Below are 16,100 nucleotides of genomic sequence, written 5' to 3' on the forward strand. Positions count from 1 at the left end.
ATGAGGGGAGGGACTCAAGCCAAAGGATACCAAGTGGGATGGGAGTAGATCTGGGACTTCAAGGCGCCTTAGAAGACATCTGGTCCAGCCTCCTCATTTTAAAGTTGAGGAAACTGAGGAGATTCTGACTTGTTCAAGGTTTCACATAAGTCAAGTGTCAGAAGTGGGATTTGAATCTAAGCCCTGTGACTCCAAGGCTAATGCTGGTTATACTATTCCTAAATTAGGATCATGTCAGTGGAAATGAAGAGAAGACACATGTGAGAAATGTTTTGGAGGTGGAATGGATAGTGAATTTGCTATGGATTGGATGTTGTTTATGAGGGAAGCAATATGAATCTTGGAGACAGGGAGGATGATGAAGTTCTCATGCCAGGTTTTTGTGGAAATGATGACTTTTAAGTTTTGAACATGTCAAGTTTGTTGAGGCCATTGGTTTATTTTGGCTAAAAATTAAAATAATTAGGGAGCAGTCAAGAATTGGTATATGTCCAACAGCACAAAATCTGATAATAACAATGATGACTTAAAATAATCAGTAAGCGCTATTCTTTTTCTCTCCCAAACTTTTGTTTGGGGAAAGATTGGTGACTGGTTTTTCAGAAAATAGAATAGAGGGAAAGAAAGGGGAAAAAAGAAAATGAAGAATAACTAGTTATTGCCAAGAGATAAAGACTAGTAGAATCTTGGTAAGAACTTGGTAAGAACAAGCATAAACAACATGTTCATTAAGCTAACTTTTACTCAAAAAAGGGTAAGGCCAGGTAGTCATTAAGATAGAGTGCTATGTCAGTGACTGTATGGCAAGGGTGGGTAAAGAGTGATGGATTTGGCAGTAAATGATCTTGGTATGATTTCCAGTTTGCTGTTTACTATCTATATGCCCTTAAACAAGTCACTTAATCTTTATGGAATTGTTTCTTCATTTGTAAAAGGAAAGAATTGGATTAGATGAATTTCAAGGGTCCTTCTGGTTATACGTTTATGATTATATGAATTGAAGGAGGCATTGAAAACATGACAGAATGCCAATTAAGGCATAGTAAGAAGAGAGGTATACTAAATAAAATATCTTGTGTTCAAATGTTGTATATGGACAAAAATCATTCCCCATAGCTTTTAATCAGAGCTATCTAGATAGAGTATTTAGGAATATCTAGATTTCCTTTCAGTTCCTGTATGGTTTTGAAAGGCTATGATGGAGAGAGGCTTGTAGAACATTAGGTGGCACATTCAGGTGGAAAAGATTACCTTATTGGAATTGTTCATGAAGGAGATTAATGTTGAGTCATTTATGCATTAATTATGCAATTAATGAAAATTAAACATATTCTCAAGAATTAGATCATAGGGTATAGAATGTAAAAAAAAAATCTAGAACAGAGCATAAAGAAAACTCAAATTTGAGCACAGATAGGTTTGAGGTCTGTGGTTACCCTTCACCTAGTTTAGTTTGTCTGCCAACATGGTTTTACCATGATATGGTGACTGTGTGTACCATAGTTTCTTGGAGCCACAGAGGAGAGCTGGGTGACAGGAAGACACCAAAGGTGGAAGAGCAGCCCTGAAAAGGACCCAGTAAGCCTGCACTCCTGAGGTGTCGGTCCTCCCTGAACACTCCATACACTCCAGGGAGTCAGGATGGAAGAAGCCAAGGCCCTGACTGTTGACTTCCTAGGAGTGCACAGTTAGAGGAATGAGAGATAAAGGACTTTAATCTGAGGTGATGGCAAGGCTGATGGAAGGTTTATTTGGAAGAGTGAAGACAAGAGAATATAGTTCTCAGGAAGAAGTCAGTAGATTGAAGATGAAGAGAGCTTGTGAGCACAAGGTTTCAAAGAAGGTGGGAAGGGATTGAGCCTTCCAACAGGTGAAGTCTGTTTCTGCTCATGTTAGAGCAAAGGAGGTTAAGAAGGGAAGAGGTTGTAAAGTGTGGATTAAAGGATATATAACTTTGAATGCGTGGAGGGGGTGTTCAATAGGAACAGAGATATACTGAGGAAAGAGAGAATTAGAGCCTTAGTACACCTGAGAAGGTTTGGAACCGTAAAACTGTTACAGGAATGTGATAGAGTTATTAAAAGATGAATAGGGGATTGCTGTATATCAGTGTGGGTGAGGTTAATGGTAACTTGTGAGTGGATCCAAATGCTAAACAGCAGCATCTCACTTTTGGGAGGAGAATTGGTGAAGGCAGAAAATGGAAATCATGGGGGATTGGCAATATATGAACAATGAAATGACAAAGATGCAGCAATTCAAAGAGCAGGACTCTTGTTGAAGGAGATAGATTTAGTCTAGACCCTATAGTTAGGTGAGACCAAAACAAGAAAGGATAGAGTGAGTAGAAGATGTCAGAAAAAGGAAGCTGAGGAAGAGAAAGAAGAATAAGAGATTGTAATCAGAGAGAATTTCAGAATTAATGAATTTGGGGGTAGAATAATTTGGATGGTGGTGAGATGCAGATTGACCACACCTTTGGTGATAGAAGTGAGCTTTGTAGTCCTGGGAATTAAGGAGGTTGATAAAAACCAGAGACTTGGATGTTCAGAGGGTCATGAATGTGAATGCTGAAATCTTACTGAAAATGATGGCCTGAGTCTAAGAAGAGATTGTGGGACACAGCACTATAGAGTGCATAGGACCTTAGCTTTGAGTTTAGAAAGCCAAACATTTGAATTCTGATAAATATACCAAGTCTGTGAGCCTAGGCAAGGCATTTAGTCTTTCTGTGCCTTATTTCCTCATAGGTAAAGTGAAGAGTTTGAGTTCAGTGGCTTCTAATGTCTCTTCTTGCTCTAAAACCATGATGGCAAACCCATGTCACACCTGCCAAAGATGACATGTTGGTTGACTGGGAGGCTGGCCTAGCCTCCAAACACAGGAGGTGGGGCATTCTAGCTGCTCATCTCTGTTGCAGGGGTTGAAGACAGCTGAGCTGAGCTTGGTCCTAGGGTTTGGCCAGCCCCTCCACCCCCACCCCCAGTCTCTGGTAACCTACCTCAAATTGGTGATTGCTTCTACCCACCAATCACCCTGAAAAAGGTACAAAGTCTTTGTGGACACCCTTACTAGATGAATAGAACAGGTACTGCTCTTGATTGGGTCCAGGCCCTCCGGATTGAACTGATCCTAATTAAAATACCCCCTTGAGGAAATCTAGGGCTGAGCCCCATTCACCAAGCCCTAAGGGAATATGCTAATCAGATCTTTCCTAATCCTTCTAAGAAGAATGGAGAGGAAGTTCTACACCCAGCCCAAATTGAGGGAATCCAACCAGCTAACACCTCAATAGGAGGGTCCCCATCCTATCCACTCCCACTGCTGTAAAACTGGAATGGCAGAATACAGGGACTCATGTCTCTCACATTAAACCCTGTATCTCCCCAGAAACAGGCGGCAGAAGAGGAGGTGGGGACACCTATTCCTATGAGCCCCTGGAAGACCTCAAATATCTCTTTCACAGCAGAAAAACAAAACAAAACAAAAAGCTGGGGACACTCTGGAATAAGTAGTCCTCACCCCCTCTCTTTGTTATCTTCATCCCTCCTGTGGATACCTATTGCTTTAACTCTAAACCTCCTGATCCCATGACTATTCCTCTCACATTCTGGGTCTTTTCTTGGGTTTTGAACTATGTATACCCAGAATTATCTGGGCAGATAATTCCCTAATTCAATTGGGGAAACAGTAGCTAAACTGGTCCTTCAGAGTGTTGGGTATGCAAGAAACACCCACAAATCAAAGAAAATACCTGCCCCTCCATCCTGATTGCAGTGCTTCAAAGGCCTGAGGTCTCCAGAAATTCGATCCACTCTGTTCTAGCTGCCCCCCTGTGGGATACCTTAGAGAAGGACCCCTGCTTTCTCACAGGGCTGCCTTTCATGTTTACTGAATACTCCCAGAACAGCCTCCCCTCTTTCCCCCCCTTGATGCTCATTCAGGATGGAGAGGTTCCTCAGGACCCCCTTCTGATATGAGTGCTTTGATAAGGGTTGGATCACTCACCCTTTTCCTTTTAACATGACTCATGCACTGTGGAGAAATTGCCCTGGGAACCCAGTCACCTCCAGGAAGGGGATGAGGGTGAATTCCTCTAAATGTACACCCTGGTATCCTAACAATGTAGGTGGCCAGGGGGGTGGAGCATGCAGTTGGGGGTGGGCACTGGCACACACTCTGGGGGATATTGGGTGGGGCATGGCATGGAGTCTAAAAAGTTTCAAAAGATTCCCCATAACTGCTCTAAAATCTATGATCTTCTCAGTCAGTTTCTGATGCCCTGGGATAGAAGAGATGGATGGAGTAAAGCAGTAGAGTTTACAAAGAGAGGATCTAGAAAAAGCCAAGGGGGGTGTGTGTGTGTGTGAGAGAGATAGAGGGGAATGAGAGAACAAGGAGGAAGTGCCAGAAAGGTTGGTAAGGGATGAGTTATGAAGTAATCCGTGTTTTTGTGAATGCCAGCTTGGTGAGAAGAATATAAGGGGAAGTGATGATGGAGAGTTTGTTAACTCAGGGTTCCTGGGGGCATATTAGAAGATGAAGGCAAAGGAAATAGGAATTAAGAAGAGGTAGGACCAAACTGGATTGAGTTGAAAGTATAGGAAAAAATTGGCAAGAGGAAGAGGTCTTTGATGGGAATTATAGGTAGATATTTATTAGTAACAGGAGAGAAGGATGGATCAGCCATAGACTAATTTGATTAGAAATCTGGTTTCTGTGGCAATGGTTTCTTTTGTGTAGAATGACCATAATTGATCTGAATCAGGAATGAGTGGTTCAGTGGCTACTAAGTTCACCTGGGGAAGAAGGACTGATCTGTTGTTCTGATTTATCCATGCATATATATGCTCTTTTATCCAAAGGCACACGTTTGCAAAACAATTAGTTATGAAGATTTTAGCAGATGCAGAAATTCATGAAATTACCCTCAATTTACTTCTTGCTCTCTTCTCCATTCCTTAGCCCTAATCTATTTGTTGGTAAACTGGGTTCTCTACCACATGATAATTGACACTGACCTGGGAGATTTATGCAGATTCAACTGATATAGCACTTTTGGGGAGGAGTGGAAGTGAAAAAGAGGCTCTGAAACTCTTTGGTGTCTACAATCAGAGAAAGAATTCCTTTTCATAGACATCTTAAAAAATACATATTTCTTTGTTTTTGTAATCTGAGTGCTTAGTACAGTGCAATGAACATATTAGAAATTTTATAAATGTTTGTTGATGATTTTTTAAAAAAACATGGTGATTCCAGATTTTTTCAAGTTTTAATAAACTGTATTTTTGAGGATTGATATATTTTATTTTTAAGTCTTTATTTTGGGAACTTAGGGGATAGTTAGATGGCACAGTTCATAGAGTGCTGAACTTGAAGTCAGGAAAGACCTAAATTCAAATCCAGCCTTTGACATTTTTTCACTATATAACCCTGGGCAAGTCATTTAATTTCCCTCATCTTCTGTTTCCTTATCTGTAAAATGGAAGTAATAGTGACTATTTTACAAGGCCATTGTGAGTATAAAAATGATATATTTGTAAAGTGCTTTGAAGACCTTGAAGCACTATCTAAATGCAAACTAATATTATTTCTTGAGAAATTACTAACCCCATCTATTATATTCACCTATAAAAAAATCTCTTTGTAAAGCTTTTCTATATGGGCAGAGGGAGACTACTTTAAAAGGAGTTTAATTATTTAAATCCCTGAGGAATCTAAGTTTCCATCTAAGATGTTATAAGGTAATTAGTCAGTCTAATGTAGAGGGGAAGACACTATTTCAAATTAGGAGCTCTGGTTTTGAAGCCTGGTTATATTTGTTGGTACTTGTGTGAACACACACAAGTCACTTAACTCCTGGGGCCTCTGTTTTCTCAACAACAAAATGAGCAGTTTAGAGTAAATGATTTCTCAGATTTCTTCTATGTCTAGATACTCTTTTCTGTAAATTGCAAGGGTAGTATATTATAGTAAGGCTTGAAGTATCTATGTTAGAAATGTTTCTTTATTTTTCTTTATATTAATAATATTAAAATGTAGTTTGTCTTTTCTCATGACAAGTACTGTGTTGTGCACACAAGTGGGAATTTATTAAGTTTTAAAAATATACATAAAATATTTGATATTAAATAATAGTCATCTGAATTAAAAAGACCATTTAATATCATTATATATGCCTAGCACAGTCATTTGCATGTGGCAAATGCTTTAATAAATGATTGCTGGAAGTACAAATATTTGATAATGTCTTCTTACCACAAACACTAATAGTTTCAGTGCTACTTTGTAATTTAACAACTGATATAAAATATAGTAATAATTTAATTTAGACAACTTGATCTATCTTTTCTGCTCTCACTTAAATCACTGTGAATTTCTTTTGAAGTTGGATATTCCTATTCTGAACGGCTCTCAAGACAGGCCACTGGGAATACAGACATAGTGAAAATAGTAGGATCAACAAATGCTCCAGGTATTCATAAATGAAATAATAAATAATCTATGCTTTTGAGAAAGTAATATGAATATGTATAATTAAAGATAATTTTAGCCTCTGAAATTAGAAAGTAGACTCTTCAAGTTGTCAGGACTATTTTTACCATATGGTGGTGTACATTCCAGTTCAACCTTGCTTGCTATATGTACATATGTGTAGCATCTGGGCAATTAATACTTTCTTAAAGTTAATTTGAGCACTTAAGGGACACATGCTTCAGTTCTCATATAAAAATTAGGGATCTATTTAATCTCAAATTTGAATTAATTTAACAAATCCCAAATGATGTTTTATTTGGATATCCACAATATTTAATTTTAATGAGATTAAGAGAACTAGTGGGAACAACTTTTAAATGTATTTACATATTTTATTTTTGATTGTTAAAAGTAAGCTTCTTTTGAAATAATGAATGTTTAAGTTCAACTTTCCAACCATTTATGATCCTTCAAACTTCTTTTTGTGTGACATAATAGATTTATTTAATTACTTGGACTATGATTTTTGCCAAAATATTTGGTACCTTTTTCTCTTTCTGCCTTTTCAAGCTTCATATTAGTACTGTACTACTTTGACCTTTTTTCCTGACTTTAATCTACTGGGTTTTTCCAAGGTATAGATTCTCATTGCTTAGTACTTCAAATTTCTTAGATGACTAAAAGTTAAGAGATTGCTAATATATTGGTTAACAGAGTCACTATCCACAAAAACATTTTGAAGGATTAGAATTATGACTTGAACCCAGTAAGATGAAAGTTCATAGGGACAAATGTGATGTGACACTTGGAATCAAAAGAACAGCTTCCCAGGTACAAGATAGGAGAGGAATGGCTAGTCATTAATTCCTCTGATAAAGATCAGAGATTTTTAGTGGATTTCAAGAGAGAAGAGGGTTTGGCATCACAACCAAAAAATCTAATTATGAATGTTAAAGTTTGAGTCTCCAAAATCATGTGGGTCATAGTATAATTATTCTCTTCCTAGGGCAGATATTTGAAATATTGTTTAGCTCTGGAGGATGACTAGAGGTGAACAGATAGCTTGTGAAAAATCTTAAGGTCACGCCAAAGGAAGAATGGTTAAAGGAACTGTAGATGTTAAATTTAGAGAAGTTGCTTTTGTGTGTGTGTGTGTGTGTGTGTGTGTGTGCATGTGGTGAGTGTGTACGGAAGAGATAGTGTGTGTTTTAATGCTTGTAATTTCAGAGACATTAGATCTAATCTCAAACAACTGAACTAGGAGTACTAGGTAGAAGTTATAGTCACACAATTGGGCTTAATATAAGGAAAATGTTTTAATAGTGCTGTTCCATGTTGGAATGACCACAGCAAGTAGCCAGTTTCTCTTTTCTTGAGGTTTTTAAGCAAAGCCTGATTAACTACTTGTTGGATATTTTGTAGAAAGTGTTCTTATCCAGGTTGGAGTTGGATTAGATGGCTCCAGAAGTCCCTTTACTTGTTATGTTGCTCTGAAGAAACCTTAGAAATCATCTAATTCAACTACCTTATTTTTAAAGTTGATAAAACTTAAGCTTAAGAAGGGGCTGTCTGACTTGTCACATATTATTTCTTATTTTTGTCGTTCCTTTTGAAGCTTTTTTTTAAGCTCTAGCAACTACATGTATGTACAATATATATTCATATATATCTGAATTAATATTTTTACTTGGTTAAATATTTTTGCTTCTTAAAAATGGAACACAATATGACATGTTGCCAATAGGTATGAATAGAAGCTTACATTATGTGTATTTGTTGGGGGAGGAGACTTTTGACTTCAACCCTGTTTTTGTCTCATATTGACCCATTTTGTTCTGGTTTTGAGACTTTAGTATTTTGAGGAAGAGATTATAACACCAGTGAGACTGGCAAACAAATACAAGGAAACGGAATGTTGAATGGACTGTCAATCAAGGAGAGAAAGAAGAAAAAAATTTTGAGGAGAAAGCAGTTGAAAAGCCAGCAGCTGAAGAAAATCACTTCTGCCTTGGGAGACCGGGGAAGAAGACTGATAGACAGACTTGCCCTGGATTCCTGACTATTCATTGACTCAATATTGAAAAAAGTGGAATTTCGCTCTGATGAACAGCTTAGCTCTGAAGAGCCTTTTCAGTGTTCATCAATAATATCCTCTCTTAGACAATTCATTTCATTTCCCCCATATTGAATTTTATAGGAGGTTAGGGAGACCTGATATTCCCTTTCCTTCTCCCACCTCCCTAATTCCCTTATTCAAGAATAAACCCCTTTTTCAGAAAAGAGTTTTAGTGTGAAATTAGTCTTTTGAAACTGCTAATAACTTACCATCTTTGGAGAGCTGGTTAAGATCAACTGTGAGATGAACAGGAAGTGAGGTGGGAGGGAAGGAGTGCAGATCCTGGCCTTTCCTCTAATTTCCTGGTGCTATTGCTCCAACTCATATCTACTACCATAAATATCTTAAAGGGAGCATCTATTACAATTGGAAGCCCGGAAATGGTCTTACCCTTCCTAGACCGAGAAAAACAGTGAAAAAAAAAAAAAGAAAGAAGCTGCTGCTGCAAATTATCTGTGGATTATTATTGCTGTCTGCCATTTCTTGCTATTGGGTGTATACCATCTTGTATAGTGCTGTGACTACCATAGTCATGGACACTATAGGCTTAATATCAAACACCACGGCTTTCATAACATCTATACCACTTACTACTGATACAGTGGTATGGCAGGTCATTACTCAAGTGTATGTTTTCATCATGACTGCAATCCAAACTTTCACTTACATCAAGAATATTGTTAAGTTTGTTACACCAAAAAAGGCAGCTCAGATTCTGGTGGTAGACACTAACCTTGAGCAGATGGTTAAGAAGACATGTGAGGAGTTTTTACAAAAGCAAGGGCAAGATCAGGCTAAGGAGGGGAGTGGGCAAAAGAATACAGGGCTTATGGACAAAGATATTAAGGAGAAAGATAAGAAACCCAAAGAAAAGGACAAAAAAGGGGCTGAGGAAAATATCAAGGAAGATACTAATGCTGAAAAGGTACTATCTCTGAGAGACATAGCAAAGATATCTGACTCTACTGGTGTGGTTCATTCAAATATCCAAAAACAGTTTTCCACCCAAAAACTTGATTCTAACAAACGTAGGTTCCCAAAATTTCTCAGTGAACCCTACTGTGCGTTGAAGGACCTGAAGAGGGCCTTTAAATTTTTTGAACCTGATTTCCAGGACTTGGATTTTCTCCTGCCCAAATGATTTAGCCCTCATGAGCATAGGCAGTTTGTTAAGAAAACCAGGAAAGACCATTCTCTAACCAGCTGGCCCACTTAAGAACAAAGAGAAGATTTTGGCTTTGAAAATCCTACCAGTATGGCTTACTTAAGAAAATGCAGAGATCTTCTGCAAGCCATAAAAGCATTCTGCTCTAAGCCAAATGCTTGGAGTAAATTTGACAAGTTGACCCAAGAAAGCACAGAATATCCTGCCAGCTACATTGATTATCAGAAACAGCAGAATCCATAATGGGAATAGACCAAGATTCAGAAGAGTCTGTGGCACATGTGAGGAGACAGTTCCTCAGGGGCTGCAACTTGCATTTAAAATTTTTTTTTAGAAACTATTTCCCCCAAAATGACAACATCACATTGACTGAGCTTAGGGATGCAGTGACATACTTATGGGATAGTCAAAAAGAACAACAGTCAGAAATAAATGAGTTAAAACAAAAGTTACAAAATACAGAGGAGTCACTTAAGCAAAAGGTGATTGAGCAAATAAAAAATTTGCCAACCATAAAAACCTATTCTAGACTCTCATACCAACAGCATAGGGGCCAGAAAGAAACAAGGAAATGTTTCCTTTGTCACAAAGTTGGTCACCTGATCAAGGATTATTATTTAAAGAAAAATATGAACTTAACAAAAATACATAAGGAAAAACTTATTATATATCAAAAACAAATTCTTGTTGCCAGCATTGCCAGCTAAAAACTGAAGGAGAAGGCACTAGACCTTGAAGCCATGAAAATAGCCATAAAGTCAGGTGCTAAACCAAAATATGCAGATGTGGTATTAAAAGGTAGACACAATTTATGACAGGAATTTAAGATACTTAGTAATAAACAAGGGGATGACCGAAAGGAATTGCAGGATGTGACAAGTAATAAGGGACTGGCAGGAGTGAAACAAAAACATAAAGAAAAAAGAAAATACGTGGGTAGAACATAAAAGTGAATTTATTGGGTCTGTGAGAAGTTATGATAACAAATCAAATATTGAGTGAAAATCAGAGACAAGTACAGAATTAGATAAAGATATTAAAAGTCCAATAGCACAGATATAAGCTGATATTGGAGACTCAGTCAGAAAGGGCATAGTAATCAGTTAGGAAAACAGCAAAGAACAGATAAAAACATCTAGAAAACTTTTTTTTCAGTGTAAAGTGGGTACAGGGACTGAATTGAAGAGAAAAAGAATTCATGAAAACTCACATAAACATGATCATGAGCTGTTGAATGAAACAGTAAAACAAAATTTCAATTCCCTGCAATATAATGATCAAATGAAGGCACAAACTGAGGTTACTATATCAGATACAATTACAGGAGCTATAAACAGGGCACATAAACTCATAGACAAAGATAAAACCCCACTTGAACCTATTAAAACTTCAAAAAGCTATTTGGGACAGACTTCCTTAGAAAAAATATCTAGCTTGAACCCAGATGCTGAAATTTTTCATCCTACATTAAATAACTTGACAATTTCAAATCTAAAAGAAGATAGAGCTGAAAATTCAGTTGATATTGATGATCATATTCAATGTATTGGAAGTGTAACAGCAATTAGATTTGAAAATACAGATAGAATGGAGGGCACAACAACTGCCATGATGGCCAAGGGTTCAAGAAACTTCCATGAAGCGAACATTCTAAATGGAGGAGGGAGGTCTGAACAAGTTAAACTCTATGAACTTATAGGTAACTATGGTTTAAATTCATATTCCAGTGAAGGAGGAATATTTAGTCAAAAGATACAGTCAAATTTAAATGAAGATCAATTAGGAAATGATTTAAGCCAAGAAGATTTAACTGGTTCAACTATACAAATGGCAGAAGATAACAGTGCATTACAAAGATTAAACATTAGCAATTGATTCAATAGCTACCCAAAGACTAGAACCATATCTATGGATTAAGGTGGGGAAGAAACAATACAAATTTCTTGTGGATACTGGTGCTTCAAAATCAGTCCTAAAGACATTTCCAGGAGATACCACTATAGGGACCATGACTTCAGTGGCTAGAGCTATGGGAGAAATACAACAGGTCCCTGAACATAAAAGCACAATGGTTAAGCTAGGTCCTCTCACCATTGATCATGCATTCCTGTTGATCCCTGGAAGTCCAGATAACTTTTTAGGATGGGATTTTTTATGTAAGATCAGGGCAACCCTGCAATGCGAACATTCTGGAAATATATACCTGCATTTGCCCAAACATTCTCTAAAACATTACCCATTGCTATATCTGGAGCAATTGGAAGAAAAACCTGAGCAAATTCAAAAGTTAACATCATTATATGAGATACCTGATGATATTCCAAAAGATCAGAATGATGTGGGTAGAATAAAATCAGTGGCACTGGTAAAGATAGAAGTCAGGGATTATGTAACTCCTAAGATTCCTCAATACAAATTGAAAAGAGAAGACATAACACCAATTATAAACAGCTTACTGGAACAAGACATTTTTAAGACCTACAGTGTCTGAATTTAATAGTCCAATTTTGGCTATTAAGAAAAACAAGTTGAATGCAGACAGGACACAATGCTAGAGATTTGTACAGGATCTTAGGGCAGTGAACAACTTTATAAAAAAGTCATATAGTATGACACCTTCACCAAATTATATTGTCACACAGATACCACCAGATGCCTGGTGTTACACAGTGGTAGATCTAAGCAATGCATATTTCACCATACCATTGCACCCTGACTCTCAAAACATTTTCTCTTTCCAATGGGGACACAATCAACCCTGTTATACTAGGTTGGTTCAAGGATGTTGAGTCGGCCTCTATATTTTGCTAGGCTTCTTCAAAGAGATCTAGCTAACATCACTTTCAAACACAGCAAGCTGGTATCCTATGTAGATGATTTATTGCTAGCATTACCTGACGCAAAGACATGCTTGTAAGATCCAAGGAATTTATTAATAGAGTTTTATAAGAGAGGATAAATTCTCTAAGAAGAAAATTCAGTGGGTACTTCCAAAAGTTGACTATCTCAGATTTATTCTGGAAGTGGGATCCAGGAAAATTTCAAGTAAAAGGATAACAGATATACAGAAGCGAGGCATCCCTAGTACCAAGAAACAACTCAGGGCATTTCTAGAGGTTGCTGGTTTCTTAAGACAGTATATCATAGGGCGTTCCCATACTTCCAAGTGTTTTACTGACTTGACAAAGAAAGAAGTTAAAGAACCTTTGAAATTAACTAAAGAACATCTACATGCTTTGTCAAAGTTGAAAGAAGCCATTTAGACAGCTTCAGCTGTGACACTATTGAGACCAGAGGTTCTTAGGAGTAATTTTTTTTTTTCTTGGAGACTCAAGGGAATGACTATTATTCTTTTTTATTTAGTATTTTATTTTTTCCTCAATTAACAATAAAAATAATTTTTAACATTTTTTAATAAATTCCAAATCCCCTTCTCCCCTCCTCCCCCTTTCCCTTTTCAGACATTAAGCAATCTGATATATGTTTTACATGTACAACCATGTAAAACATCTTTCCATATTAGTTACTTTGTGGAAGAGATCTTGAACAAAAAAAAGGAAAGTGAAATATTTTGGTCTGCATTCAGACTTTTATCAGTTCTTTCTTTGGAGATGGATGGCATTTTTCATCATGAGTCTTTGAGTTCATCTTGGATGACTATTGCTATTTTTTTTTTAGGTCATTCACACTTGTCTATCAAACAATCTTGCTATTATTATATACTTTGTTCTTCAAGTTCTGCATACTTCACTTTGCATCAGTTCATTTAAGTACAAGTTTTTCTGAAATCATCCTATGTATAATTTCTTATAGTACAATAGTATTCATTTCAACCATTTATGTTGTTAGCTATTATTATTGTTAGCCCTAATTGATGGACATTGCCTCAATTTTCAAGTCTTGACTACCACAAAAAAGAACTGCTATAAATATTTTTGTACAAATAGATTCATTTCTCCTTTTTGGGGGATCTCTTTGGGATACAGATCTAGCAGTGGTATTGCTGGATTAAAGGGTAAGCACAGTTTTAGAGCCCTTTTGGCATACTTTCATATTGTTCTCTAGAGTGTTTAGATCAGATCGCAATTCTATTGTCAGTCTCTCAATTTTTCCATATCCCCTCCAACATTTATCATTTTCCTTTTCTGTTATATTGGCCAATCTGATAGCTGTAAAGTGGTACCTCAGAGCTGTTTTTATTTGCATTTCTCTAATTAAGAGTTATTTAGAGCATTTTTTCATATGACTGTAGATAGTTTTGATTTTGATTTCTTCATCTGAAAATTGCTTATTCATATTGTAATAGGAAAAGGAAGAATGCAAAAGGGCTTTGCAATGTGAACTTCCAAGTGATTGACAGGGATATGTGATGGAGGGTCTCATGGGAGCCTGGGTCAGATCTGGGTGAAGATTCCAAGTTTCCAACTTGTAAGACACTCTCTCTCCTGGAGAAGGTTTTGGAGATTGGAGGTTTTTCCATCTATCTACCAGGTTTCTGGCCTTTTGGTGATACCAGCTGAAGAGAGAGGGATCCTTCTTGAACTGGCTGCTGGCAGCCGGACAGAGAACTAAAGACCCACTTCTCTACTGGACCTGCTTTGGACAGTTTCATCTGAACATCTTGGCTCTTGTATTGGACTACATTTGTGAGATTTGTGTTGGGGAAACAATGTATTTAGCTTAGATAAGTTAGGTTTAAAATAGAAATTAGTTTTGGGATTAATTATAATAATTTTCCTTACCCTTTTCCCTCTTCCCCTCTCAACCTTCCCCAAAATAAACCTGATTATTTATATTTTTCCTTCTTGTTCTTTCCCCTAACAAATCCCACTATAACAGTTTTGGCAGAGCCAGCTAGGTTTATATTGTTCATTGTATGTTTGTAGTATTTATTAGCTATAGTAAAGTAACCATAGGAAGTTCAGTTCTCTCTGAACTACTAGGAGCTGAGGGGGAAGGCCCAAAAGAGTTCTGAGGGCTTGGCTTGCTTAGGGGGGTCATTTTGACTTCGTATTTGTGTGATGGGGAAGATCTGTGCTGAAACTCAACTCAAATGGCCAGAGATTCTTCCCATAGCTTTGTTTTACCTATAGCCAGGTACCCATGTTGACTTACCTTGTTATATAGTTTGAGGTTTTGCCTCTCTCTAGGCCCTACCATGTCATTTTCAAGCTTTCCAAACAGTATTTGTCAAATAGTGAGTTTTTGTTCCCAAAACTTGGATCTTTTCATTTATCAGACACTAAATTACTGTAGTTACATATTGTTAGATAGTGTGCATCTAATCTACTCCACTGATCTACCATTCTTTTTCTTAGCCAGTACCAGACTGTTTTGTTGATTACTGCTTTATAATGCAATTTGAAATCTGGTATTACTAAACTTCTGTCCTTCAAAATTTTTTTTCATTGATTCAATTGATATTCTTGACCTTTTGTTCTTCAAGATGAATTTTGTTATTTTTTCTAGTTTTAGAAAATATTCTTTTGGGCAGTTAGGTTGATATGCTATTGAATAAGTTGATTCATTTAGGTAGAACAGCCATTTTTATTACATGACAGCCTACCGACAAGCACTTAGTATTTTCTAGTTGTTTAGATCTGACTTTATTTTGTGAAAATTTTTGTAATTGTGTTCATTTAGTCCTGGCTTTATCTTGGCAGGTAGATTTCCAAGTATTTTATATTATCTATAGTTAACTAAAATGGAATTTCTTTTTATCTCTTGTTGCAGGGTTTTATTGATAATATGTAGAAATGCTGATAATTTACATGGATTTATTTTATATCTTACAACTTTGATGAAGTTGTTAATTATTTCAGCTAATATCTAGTTTAGTCTCTAAGATTCTCTAAGTATACCATCATATCATCTGCAAAGAGTGATAGTTTTGTTTCCTCACTGCCCATTCTAATTCCTTCAATTTCTTTTTCCTCTCTTATTTTTATAGGTAGCATTTCTAGAATAATATATTAAATAATAATGGTGATAATGTGCATTTTACTTCTCTCCTGATCTTATTAGGAAGACTTCTAGCTTGTCCCCATTATAAATTGTGCTTGCTGATGCTTTTAGATAAATACTACTTATCATTTTAAGGAAAGCTCTACTTATTCCTATGCTATCTATCTTTATAAACATACAAATGGTTGTTGTATTTTGTCAAAAGCTTTTCCTTCATCTGTTGAGATAATCATTTGATTTCTATTGGTTTTATTATTGATATGATCAGTTATGCTGATAGTTTTCCTAATATTGAACCAACTCTGTATTCCTGGTACAAATCCCACCTGGTCATTGTGAATGATCTTTGTGATATATTACTGTCATTTTCTTGCTAGG

The 16,100-nt window shown here is 36.6% G+C and overlaps 1 protein-coding gene across 1 annotated transcript in view; it reads left to right on the forward strand.

Moving 5' to 3' along the window:
- The window catches only part of ZPBP (zona pellucida binding protein), a 104,797-nt gene that overhangs the window by 13,134 nt on the left and 75,563 nt on the right, over nt 1-16,100 (forward strand). Inside the window, exon 3 of the mRNA XM_016424563.2 lies at nt 6,389-6,475. Coding sequence (XP_016280049.2) covers nt 6,389-6,475 — 87 coding nt within the window. The remainder of the gene's footprint in view (nt 1-6,388; nt 6,476-16,100) is intronic.

Source organism: Monodelphis domestica, chromosome 7 (assembly GCF_027887165.1).
Source record: "Monodelphis domestica isolate mMonDom1 chromosome 7, mMonDom1.pri, whole genome shotgun sequence".
NCBI classification, from domain to species: domain Eukaryota; kingdom Metazoa; phylum Chordata; class Mammalia; order Didelphimorphia; family Didelphidae; genus Monodelphis; species Monodelphis domestica.